This window comes from Bombyx mori, chromosome 26 (genome assembly GCF_030269925.1).
Source record: "Bombyx mori chromosome 26, ASM3026992v2".
Lineage (NCBI taxonomy): Eukaryota > Metazoa > Arthropoda > Insecta > Lepidoptera > Bombycidae > Bombyx > Bombyx mori.
In genome coordinates, this window is record NC_085132.1 from 3,474,188 (window position 1) to 3,486,928 (window position 12,741).

At 38.6% G+C, this 12,741-nt stretch overlaps 1 protein-coding gene across 1 annotated transcript in view; it reads left to right on the forward strand.

The window, feature by feature from the left end:
* Window positions 1-11,960, forward strand: part of LOC101737884 (ABC transporter G family member 20) — a 60,331-nt gene extending 48,371 nt beyond the window's left edge. Inside the window, exons 6-16 of the mRNA XM_012696254.4 lie at window positions 1,529-1,667; window positions 2,670-2,767; window positions 3,844-3,947; window positions 5,042-5,163; window positions 5,661-5,785; window positions 7,401-7,575; window positions 8,415-8,518; window positions 9,174-9,256; window positions 9,826-9,979; window positions 10,300-10,498; window positions 11,202-11,960. Of these exons, the coding sequence (XP_012551708.2) occupies window positions 1,529-1,667; window positions 2,670-2,767; window positions 3,844-3,947; window positions 5,042-5,163; window positions 5,661-5,785; window positions 7,401-7,575; window positions 8,415-8,518; window positions 9,174-9,256; window positions 9,826-9,979; window positions 10,300-10,498; window positions 11,202-11,416 (1,518 nt within the window). The 3' untranslated portion in view covers window positions 11,417-11,960. The remainder of the gene's footprint in view (window positions 1-1,528; window positions 1,668-2,669; window positions 2,768-3,843; window positions 3,948-5,041; window positions 5,164-5,660; window positions 5,786-7,400; window positions 7,576-8,414; window positions 8,519-9,173; window positions 9,257-9,825; window positions 9,980-10,299; window positions 10,499-11,201) is intronic.
* The last annotated feature ends 781 nt before the right edge of the window (window positions 11,961-12,741 follow it).

Sequence of the window (12,741 nt, forward strand, 5' to 3'; positions counted from 1 at the left end):
ACTTATTCGAATTATAATTAATTATACAGGAATGGTTACTCTTTTAGATAAAAACAAAAAAAAACATTGTTTGTTTTTGCTATTATATTTTGAACTGTATATTTTGTTTTGTTCTATACTTTGCTGCTAGATGAATTTAGACGCGCTCTTCATCCAGCTAGTGGTTCGTATGGTCCACAGACATCTTAACGTGAACAAGGGTACTGGTGGCGGTAGCTATCATAGAACGCAAGATATTTGCATATTTACAAGTTTTTTTTATTGCTTATATGGGTGGACGAGTTGCCCACCTGATGATAATTGGTTACCGGAGCCCATAGAGAACTACATCTTAAATGTCGCCACTCACCTCGAGACAAGAGTTCTAAGGTCTAAGTCATACCAGTACAACAGCTGCACCACCTTTTAAGCCGAAACGCATTACTGCTTCACGGCAGGGTGGTGGTACCTGCCCGTGCAGACTGGCAAGTCGTCCTACCGCCAGTAAAGTTCCGGACCATAACATTATTCCCTTTGCATTTACTCACCACCCCAACCCACCTTACTACAATATAAGTTCAAATTCTCAACTGTATTTTACGATAGATCTCACATCCTCTAAACTGGAGCACATGTCTGCTTCGCGATAGAAACAGCCAGGACGCTTGTACCTATCCGTACAGCCACACTGGACCCTAAGACCAGCAATCATGAAAATTTATTGTGCGTTTTTTTATATTTGTTACACAATATAACGTGTTGGTAGAACTTGTTGTTCAGGGTAGGAGGGTCAATGGTAAAAGGTCTCGTGGACCCCATGCGCTGACTGATCGGGTGAAAGACCTTACTAAAACCCAACTTAACGAATTCGTGCGCCTAGCCTCAGTTCGCAAACTATGGAAAACACCTGTAAAGGCTTTAATAAACAAAAATTCCACATGACCACGAGTAACCGACTCTGCCAAGAGTAACCGACTGTGATGACACAATATAATTCTTTTATCATAGACGTTGTACGTGAAGATTATCATCTTCAGTTAGGTTCGCATTTTCATATAATATACCGGTGGTATTTGATCTATGTTTGACGTCATACGTGGCCATGGATTTGCGTTTTACCTCTTCTAATACGCTTATATTAGCTTCAGACATGCGTATGTATGTAACGTAATCATCTTTGAACATGATTTTGACCCCCTTCAAAACGTCGGATTAACTCGAAATTTTGTATACTTATTAAGGACCGATGACAACTCAATATTAAAACAAAAAAAATTAAATTCAACTAAAGAATGAAAAATAAATAATAATATCATTTTTTCTTACAATATTTTGAATTCAAATTTATTTTCTATTTTTTAGTTGAATTTTCTATAAAAGCGTATTTTGTTAGTTTTTTTAAACTATATTTTTTTTTCATGAAATGCATCCTTGAAAAACTTGTAAAATTAATTTAGAATATTACCCGATCCAAGATCGAGACTATTAATAAAAATAAATATTACGTATTGTCAACTGTTATTGACGGCTAATAAGACGCTCTTCACAGATAGGCTTACTGCGAGATGGACAGTTGCTGGCGGAAGATTCTCCAGATGAAATTCTGAGAAAGTTCGAGTGCAATACCCTTGAGGAGGCCTTTCTTAAGCTTGCCTTAGCTCAATATGAAATTCCACAACGAAGACCCCGTAAGTATAATATGAATATCCACTATGTAGCTATCTGCTCATGTACCTATTAATATTCTAACCAGTACTTCAAAACCAATGAAGATACAATTTTAGCTACTTATTTGGGTTTTTGTAAGTAACAACTGCTTGGGCTTATGTTAATAAGCCGCATAGATATGTAACGTCAGTCTGCATATTTCTGCTATGAAACAGTCAGCATACAGCTTTTCCTTCGTTCTTAGGCGTTAATGAATGATGGCATTCTTTATTTATTTTTTATTGCCCTAGTAGGCAGACGAGCATACGGCCCACCTGATGGTGAGTGGTTACCGTCGCCCATGGACTTCAGCAAAGCCAGGGGCACAGCCAAGCCGCTGCCTACCGAAAATTCATCCTGTACTTTCCGTAGACTCCGGTAACCGCTCACTATCCGAGCTTGCTATGAGTTTACCTATGCTCTGAGCATTAAAAAGAGTAAGAGTAAGTAAGTAAGAGTACAATTGATAGTTAATAATGTTAGTGTGAATTTTTCGACACGCCTTAATTCGTTTGGTATGTGTGTATGTATTCACTCGTATATGTGCATGTGTGTATCTATGTAAGTATGTGAGTATGTTTGTAACAGTAATCTTTAAACGTAATAATATTCACCGCTTTCAAAACACCCGATTGACTTGATAGTTCGCACACGCATCAAGGGCATGCAATATAATAATTTACTTTGATATAATAGGTGCGATGATAGATGTAGATGCATAATGTAGATGCGGTAGGCAGCGGCTTGGCTCTGCCGCTGGCATTACTGAAGTCCGTGGGCGACGGTAACCACTCACCATCAGGTGGGCCGTATGCTCGTCTGCCTACACGAGCAAATATATATACCGGAATACTTAAACGAAAAAACAGAACATTATGTAAACGTTTCGAGACTTGGCCCAAAAGGAAAAAAGTCATTGGCATTTTTTTGGTATCTACATTGATTTATTAAGCTAATCCTAATTCGGTGCTCCTAATTTCCAGCACCGACAGTGTCTCCGGACGTGATCCCGGAAAGCAGACAGATCGAGAGCGTGTACGAGTCAAGGGAAACCTTCAATGCCGTGAACGGGAGCACTGATGTGAGAAATTCTATTGCTTACTGAACGATGCTAAGCGAATGTACCGTGTGCCTAGAACGGTGTTGACGCGGCGTGAATCAACACGGACTCAAACAAATCGATGAGACTTTAACCTCATGTATGATTATTGCTGTAAGACACAGGTCTTAAGTGGTAACTACAGCTGACGTCACAACATGCATCTGCCACCCACATTAAGACGTGAGTCTGATATCCAAGTCGGAGTTGTATCACCTACCTAGGTAGCGGCTTGGCTCTGCCCCTGGCATGGCTGAAGTCCATGGGCGACGCTAACCACTCACCATCAGGTGGGCCGTATGCTCGTCTGCCTACAAGGGCAATATAAAAAATAAAAAAGTCACTATTAAGAGATAAAATGGTAGCATGGTCCGTCGACGACCCACAGACACAGCCCACTGAGCTTCTCGCCGGATCTTCTCAATGGGTCGCGTTTCCGATCCGGTGGTAGATTCTGCGAAGTACTGCTCTAGCTAGGGCTAGTGTTAGCAACGTCCTCAGGTTAGAGCCCCGTGAGCTCACCTTCTCGCCCGGTTACGCTGACATAATCCCCTATGTTGCCCAGCTTAGGTAGGAAAAAAGGGACTTGAACAACACAACCCTATAGCTACCATTTCCTATACAACATTTGTCCAAACAACCACCATCGACAAAGCATTTTCTTGGACTATCTAAAACAATGTATGACTGTGACTTTTTAACCGACTTCAAAAAAGAAGGAGGTTCTCAATTCGACTGTGTTTTTTTATGTTTGTTACCTCATAAATTTGACTGGGTGAATCGAAAAAGCTGACGCTTCCCGTGTGGTCCCATTACAATTTAGTCCAGTTCTGATAATGGTATCCATGAGAAAACCATATAAGTCTTAAATTTGCATTAAGTACGTGCGCGACAAATAGATGAATAACTCAATAACTCAATATCACGCCAACAGATTTCGATGATTATTATTTTTAGTGTATATTAATTTGTTTTGGAATATCTTTTTATTTGAAGTCGGTTTCTGTTAAAGCATGTCTATTTTCAGTTATTTTTTAAATGAATGCAATTTATTACAGGTTTTAACAAAGAAAGAAAAGTCGATAAGGAGCAGAAATTTGTCAAGGTCCAGATACAAAGCCGTATTTATTAAGTGCATACAACAATTCTGTAGACATCCTGGGTAAGTTATAGACGATATATATACAATGACAACGGTTGTTTTTTTTTTCTTTTTCTGTAATTGCTTAAATGGGTAGAACCAAGCGCATGAATCACCTGGTTTTAAATGGTTACCGGATCCTATAGAAATGTGTAGTAAGACTCCGTTTTATAGTAAAACAGCCATCCATTTATCTGTCTTTTTTATTCTTTAACTTATATACTTTCGTGTACCTAATATTTGTAACAATACGTATCGTATGAAAACAACTGATGTTTTTTACTTTAATTTATGAGCTGGTAACACTTGTGACAACATCGGATTGTCTTCGTGCTGAAACGCGATTCAATAATAAAATAATAAAACTAACAAACGTGCGTTTAATTTTCGACTTTAACGACTCGAAAATACAATTCCATATCTTGAAGCCGGCGCAAAAGGAAAACAAGAAAAAACCAAAAAGAAAAAAAAACTTTTATTTATTAATTCCACTTTTAGTTCGCGAATTCAATGACGAAGTTAACTAGGAAATTGAAAAATATCCGAAACTTTTTTTTTTTTTATAACAACTAGGAGGCAAACGAGCAAGACGGGTCACCTGATGGTAAGTGATTCACCGCCGCCCACGGTCACCAGCGTTTACGCCAGTGCGTTGCCTACCGTTCAGATAAGAATATGCTCTTTTCTTGAATAACCCAATGTCGCAGTTGCTGGGGAAGACCGCTGATGGCAACGAATTCCAGAGATTTACTGTGCGTGGCAGAAAACTGTTTTTAAAACGCATTGTAGTGGAACGCCAACCATACAGATGGTGCGGATGATAGTTCCGGCGAGACGATCGGTTGCGAAAATCAGCGGCTTCTATTAAACTGAACAACTCCTCGGAACACTCCCCATTGTAAATTCTGTAAAGTATGCATAGAGAAGATAGATCCCTACGCAGTGCCAAAGGATCTAGCCGATCGGCAAGTACAGGATCGTCGACAATCCGAGATGCCCTACGTTGGATTCGGTCAAATGGAGATAGCTGATAACCCGGAGCCCTCACGAAAATTAAAGAAAATGCTATAGTTTTATTTCAGTTTTTATTTACAGTTATTTCGTTTTTATTCCAGGGGCCTAATATTCTCTATACTGTTTCCTATAATCGAGGTGGTCGCGTTCTTCCTGGCGGTGGGACACGACCCGAGGGACCTCCAGATCGCAGTCGTCAATGAAGAGGCGGTCTTCTCGCCGTGTGGGTACCCTAATTGTTTTTTCTTTTAATTAACAGCTAACAAAGTACCATTTCAGGGCTGTCAGCCGTCTTGGGCTAAAGGTCAAAGTCTTTTTTTTATTGCCCTTGTAGACAGAGAACTTGTAGAGGTTTTTTTTCCCTTTTGAGAACTTCCGCTGCGTGCGCTAGAGAAACGGTTCAAGTTTCGCTATAGTAATGTATGACAGAATTGTTTCCCTTTACAATGTCTAAAAAAAAGTCCGTAACAGCATATGTTTATATATTAAGGTTGGCTCAATATAACGTTTTTTATGCTAGCCAAATTTGTTCTAAAATAAAGCATTACTTGTGAACTATTCCACGCGGACAAAGTCGCGAGCAAAAGCTAGTTAGTATATGTATAAAGATTAAAAAAAACTATGTTCTTATAAACCCATAATTCTATATAATCAAATTAGTACAAAAATGAAGCACATGAAAAAACGCGCAACGAATAATGCCAACGTCTTTTCTTTCAGTTGGCTTAGATATCTGTAGGAGAAGTGACTTACAAACGACAAAGTTGTTAAAGGACGGCACGTGTGAACTGTACATGCTGGGCTGCTGGTTCCTAGAAGAAATGGAGAACAAGGAATTGGTTCAGGTAAGCAGTTACAGAGGAATACAGTGATGACGGCGGTTACAGTGTTCCAGGCTTTTCTTACTGGTGGTAGGACCTCTTGTGAGTCCGCACGGGTAGGTATCACCACCATGCGTATTTCTGCCGTGAAGCAGTAATGCGTTTCGGTTTGAATGGTGGGGCAGCCGTTGTAACTATACTGAGACCTTAGAACTTATATCTCAAGGTGGGTGGCGCATTTACGTTGTAGATGTCTACGGGTTCCAGTAACCACTTAACACCAGGTGGACTGTGAGCTCGTCCACCCATCTTAGCAAAAAAAAAAACAAAAACACAGACCGGGAGAACTTGCGATTACTCGTGAGGCGCATAAAAATCTACCCACAGCACTGAACGATGACCGCTTGACTGCTCTGACACGTGTGATGCGACAACGAACAAAAACAAACGCAGAGCAAACAATCTTGACAGGACTTTTTGGCGGGAACGCGAGGAGTATTTTTTTTATTGCTTAGATGGGAGGAGGACGAGCTCATCCTCCCATCTACAATGTAAATGCGCCACCCAGCTTGAGATATAAGTTCTAAGGTCTCAGTATAGTTACAACGACTGCCCCGCCCTTCAAACCGAAATGCATTACTGCTTCACGGCAGAAACAGGCAGGGTGGTGGTACCTACCCGCGCGGACTCACAAGATGTCCTACCACCAGTAAAACCAGTGAAGTTGTGTGATTTGTTTTATTTTGTCTGTTTAGTGTTTCTTCAGGTTCAAATGTGTAATAACGGTGGTTTATTAACTGTTTAATATCTGTGAAAGTGCATAAATGTGGGAAAATGAAACAAAACCGCTGAACATAACTTCTCGGGATCCTCCAAAAAGTTCACTGAAAAAATCTCAGTAAATGACCACCAATTGACTGAGATTATATTTCATCCCATATCATATCATCTCATCTCATTTCATTTAATTTCATCCCAATTGATTAATGTCTCAAATTAATCATCATTTCTTCATTTCATTTCACTCCATATTATCATTTTTCATAAAAATAAGGATCTATATATTAATACATGAAACAAAAAGTTTGTACCCCTTTTTACGAAAATTGCGCGGACGGAGGAGTATGAAAATTCCCACACTTATAGAGAATATAGAGAAGAAGTGCAGAATGTTAATGTTTCTTTAAATTATGCCTAAAAAATATGTACATTAAATCAATAAATAAAAACATTACACACACTACCATGTATTTGACACAACACGCATGCATACTATTTCTTTAATGTCAATCTTTTCTTATTGCTTAAAGTCTGTGGTCAAATTGAGAATAGATTAAATATTGTTTGTCTTTATCAATATTTCTCTAATGTGTAGTATAGGAGAAATCTGTGGTTATACAAGTATAATAAATAGTCTTTGAAAATATAATCATAATAGTGTAAAAGATTATAATTTCAATTAATTGTAGTCGAATTTCGACTACTACCACTAGTATAAATTAAAATAGGACATGACCTAAAGGACTTAGTTACCAAGTCATAAAATCCCTTATAAAAAAATAAAGCAAATAATCTTGACACGAATGCTTGCTCAATATGGGGATGACTACGCAACGGAGTCAGTCAAGTATCTTTGCAGACGGTGTATAACAGTACTGAGGAGGCGAAAAGCGCCGTGGCAACTGGCAAGCTCTACGCCGCCCTCCACTTCGCTCAGAACTTCAGTGAGGCACTCGGGTTGCGGGTCGCTGAGGGAGAAGTCGCGGACCGCACGCTCGCCGAGAGCAACATCAGGGTCTGGCTCGACATGACCAGTGAGTGTGGACGTTTCCTTCTGTCCGAACGCGGCTGTTGTTTTTAACACTCTTCTATTAGCTTCAGTGTGCTTAGTGCGAGTTTTTTAACGTTCTCGATAGCGTAAAAGTTACCTGATGTTTGTATGTAGCAAAACAAGTATAAAAAAAATTCTCGTTTCTTATTATAATATCTATATATTAATACGTGAAGCAAAAACTTTGTACCCCTTTTTACGAAAATTGCGCGGACGGAGGAGTATGAAATTTTCCACACTTATAGAGAATATAGAGAAGAAGTGCACAATGCTAATCTTTTTTTTAAATAATGCATAAAAGATACATTAAATCAATAAAGAAAACATTACACAGACTACATACCATGTATTTGACGCACACACGCATGCATACTATTTATTGCCAAAATTTTGTTCTTGACGTCTGTTTATATGAGATTGAGATTTAAATAGTGTTTGTCTTTGTTCATATTTGTTATAGTGTAGGCTTGGCGAAGTTTCTGATTATAGAAGTATAATATACAATCATAATAGTGTACAAACTTACAATTCCAATTAATTATAGTCGAATTTCGGCTACTGCGGGACCTCTAGTATTATATTATTATTCTTATATTTCTTATTCTTACCACGAGAACTGTAGAGTATTCGAAGCGTCCGAAATAATATAATGGCAGATGGAACAGTTAAAGTAGTTTTAATTATGTCCAAAAACACGTGAAAGACGAACGATATGCGTACCTACTAAAACTAGCATTTAACGTATTTTTACAAAATGTTAAGTTAAGATACAAATTTATTAGGGAAATTATTAATTGGGTAATAACGTTTGTTCCGCCGCAGATCACCAAATATCATATTTCATAAAGCAGCAGCTACACAAAGCTTACGAGAGCTTCACAAAGCGCGTGATGAGAGCTTGCGACAGACCCGAAAACATCATACAGGTAAACGACTTCATTCCATCCACTAAGTTACTGTTCTTTTATTTCTTTTTATTGCTTAGACTGGTGCACAAGGTCACGGCTCATTGGTGTTAAGTGTTCACTTGAGCCCATGGACATCAACAACAAAAATGCCGTACCGGTTCGGATTTTGAGATATGAGTTCTAAGTCTCAGTTTTACAGTTCAAAGGCTGCCCCTCCGAGAATCGCGACAGGAATAGGGGTTCGGTATCAGGGTTGACTTGAAGAGTTGAGGTGTACTCCAGGTTACCACCGGACGGTGGAGCTTTACATCGAATCTCATTCTCCTATGAATTACATAATGACACCACACAGCTGTTAACAATACCCAAAAAACTATCTATTAAAAAAATTATAACGCTTATAACTCTAGTGACTTGACTATGTCTCCGAGCAACGGTGATTGCTTTTCATCAGACGGGCGGCTAGCCCTGTACTGTGTGCTTAGTGCGAGTTTTTAAACGTTCTCGATGGCGTAAAAGTTAACTCAAGGTACCTATCCAGTTGGAACAGCGCAAGCGGCAAACGTAGCGAAGTTTAGTTTTGCCGTCACCGATCCTGCAGTTACACCCGACGTGCCTTGTGCATTTCCGGTTTTTGACTATTACATTCGAAATTCAATTATTATGTTTGTAGATTCCGGTCAACTTCCACGATCCGATCTACGGTAAGAAGGAGCCGGAAATGGTTGGATACATGGCTCCCGGCATCTTGATCACGTAAGTTTAATTGTGATCTATTAAATCGTTTATATTGTCAGTGTGTTTGTGTCTCTATGGACTTATTTTTTCGTTTCATCGAGTTTGAAATCACGAAGATTCTAAAGAAGTTTCACTTCAATTATCTGAGTCGACTATTATCAAAGCCGGCAATGTGACTTTTGGACAATTATTGGTAAATCAGAAAAACGAATTATTGACTTTGTATTCCATTGGCAGTCACAAAACTCTTCTGAACGACATCTTAGATAAATAACAGGTTAAGTTAATACTTTATTTAATGCAGGTTTTGAACCGTATTCTTTGAAGGAGACGATTATATTCAAATCAATCTGTATTGACATATTAATAACATTTTTTTGTCCAAATGCACAGATTGCCACCTTTGATAATAGACGACTCATCTTTAAGCATTACCATACTCTTACCCACTAAGTTTGTCAGCTAATTGCTTGGAGCGCGATGGTTATTGACATGGCGATAGTGTACGATGCTGTCATACATAAAGTCGCACGGGTCCGCGTGTCGCTGGTGCTGTCCAAGTTCGTGACTGTCTGTTTCCCTCGAAGGATAATATTCTTCCTGCCGAGCGTGGTGACGTCGACGCTGATGATCGGCGACCGGCTGGAGGGCGTGTGGGAGCGCAGCGCCGTGGCGGGCGTGCGGCCGCGCGAGATGCTCAACGTGCACATCGCGCTGCAGTCCGTCGTCATAGTGGTGCAGGTACGCCAACTGAGCCAACCAAGGCCAAAATTACACTTGAAGTCGTCGCGGCCTAAATGATAAGACGTCCGGTGCGTTCGTATGTAGCGATGCACCGGTGTTCGATTCCCGCAGGCGGGTACCAATTTTTCTAATGAAATACGTACTTGACAAATGCTCACGATTGACTTCGACGGTTACGGTATGTTTAGTGTTAAATCTTTTATACTTTTTATACTCAGAAATATGTGTTTAAACATGAATATTCCGGTTTCAATGACCGTAACAATTCAGTTAACCAAATAAGTAGCTAATAGTGACGACAAATTATTAATTTTCAGACAATCGAGATGATGGTGTTAGCGTTCGCTGGTTACGGTATACCGTCTAGGGGTTCCAATATCACGTGCGGGATCCTCCTGTTCCTCCAGGGTCTGTCGGGGATGTGCTACGGGTTCCTTCTGTCAGTCTACTGCACCAGTCACACGATGGCGTTCTTCGTTGCCACTGGAAGTTTCTATCCTATGATACTACTCTGCGGTGCGTCTGAATTATAAATTTCTTTTTTATTATAAACTAGCTGACCCGGCAGACTTCGTAGTGCCTCAATCGATAAATAAAAGACCTAAACTTTTGTATTAAATAAACTTAAAACAAATAAAAGAAATCCGTCCGACGGGGGACACATCAAAGGAAAAGCAAAATTGTTATTTTTATTTAATTCCGAGCATTTTCATATTTATTTATCTTTTAAACCTTCTCTGGACTTCCACAAATAATTCAAGACCAAAATTAGCCATATCGGTCCAGCCGTTCTCGAGTTTTAGCGAGACTAACGAACAGCAATTCATTTTTATATATATAGACTATCGGCCCGCTCCGGCTCCGCTCGGGTCATTAACAAAAATTTCAACGACGTTGTTTTATTTTTAAAAATAAAAGAACACTTATTGCGGCATAACTATAATTTTTTTTACACCTTGGGTTACATTATTGGAGCTTTATTAAGGATCCCTATTTTTTTTCCAAAAATATTATAGCCTGTGTCACGCGGGTGTAGTGTAGCTTCCAAGCAGTGAAAGAATTTTTCAAAACGGTTCAGTAGTTTCGGAGCCTATTCAATACAAACAAACAAACAAATCTTTCCTTTATAATATTAGTATAGATAAATAAATAGCTTCATAAAAATAAAACGAATTATAATTGTATGAAATTTAAATGCCTTTTTTTTGATATTTTTCAGGAATATTATGGCCCCTAGAAGGCATGTCTGGGGGGCTACGATACTTCGCGCTGGCCCTACCATTTACGATACCATCGAATTCCCTTCGAGATATGTTCGAGAAGGGAGCTTCTATCACCGACTCTACAGTTTATAACGGCTTCTTAGTCACATTTCTGTGGATATTCATCACTTTAGGCTTGATATTGTTACGATTGAAATATAAGAAAACTTAACGTAGGTAGGTAATTTTTGTTAACAATAGATAATACAAAATGGCTTTCAAATTGATACGACATACAGCAATAACTTCTCTAATTGTATTGAATTTCACTTATAAAATTTTTAATTAGGACCGCATATTAAATGCATTTTTGGTAAAATAAAAACATGTATGTACAATAAAAATTAAGTTGAATTTAAGTTTAGAGAAATATTCCAATGATGTTTTGTCATCACAATTAGATTAAGCAGTGTGTTATATAAGAACTTTTCCGGGTCGCTGTAAATAATAGCTTATTTTAGTATAGTTTTTTAGCAAGATCATTCTGTTTATATTTGTACTTATTTATAGAAAAGAATACATTATAGTAATGTGTTTTTTTATAATAAAAACAGTGGTGAAGTACACTAAAAAATACTATAACCTTGATTGTAAAATGCTGTTAAATTTTAGTTAATTATACATTAATTTTAATAAACCAAAATTATTATAAGGAATGCCAGTTAAATTTATATTGTTTTGTGATGTGGGAAAATAATAAATAAAAAACAAATATACTTTTCGTTTTCTTTATGATTTACGTATATTTATTTTATAGTTTATCCAGATTGCATTAGGATATTTATTTGACATTCCTGACGTACTATTTATATCATTAGCCCTGTTTAGGACGCCAGCTGTCTCGAATCTAGAATCACTGCGCTCATATATAAGTACATTTCGTACTTCGTACATTCGGGTCTGTAATGAACGCCCCTTCGGTAGACATTAGCGGTCTTTAAAAAACATTGTTTGTCTGTAAAGTCTGTTTACGGATGATAGTTTTACGAGATAACGTCAGTAGCAGAACTATTCGAACTGCACGTGTCACAAGCCAACGCTTGGGCTGAGCGTGCCTCTCTATCGCTTGCTTCGCGCTCTCGCTCGCACACTCAGGCTCAAGTGGAACGTGACACTTTTTCGTGCGTGCAGCGGGTGTTCATCGATTTATCGTTATCACGTCTAAAGCAACCAATCCCTAGACACGAGTGGGTATGTGAGACCACCAACTCATCTGTCATCTAAGATTTAGGTTAAGTTACCTGTAGGGACGCAGGTTATTATGTAAATAAAATTGTGTGTAGTCGTAACCTGCGGCTGCGCCCGCAAGCTCCGTTGCTTTTTACTTTTTAAGTTCAGTCGCAAATAAACGCTAGGAATAAACCAGTTGTGTTATTTAATCTATATATTAATACGTGAAGCAAAAACTTTATACCCCTTTTTACGAAAATTGCGCGGACGGAAGAGTATGAAATTTCCCAAACTTATAGAGAATATAGAGAAGGAGTGCATAATGCT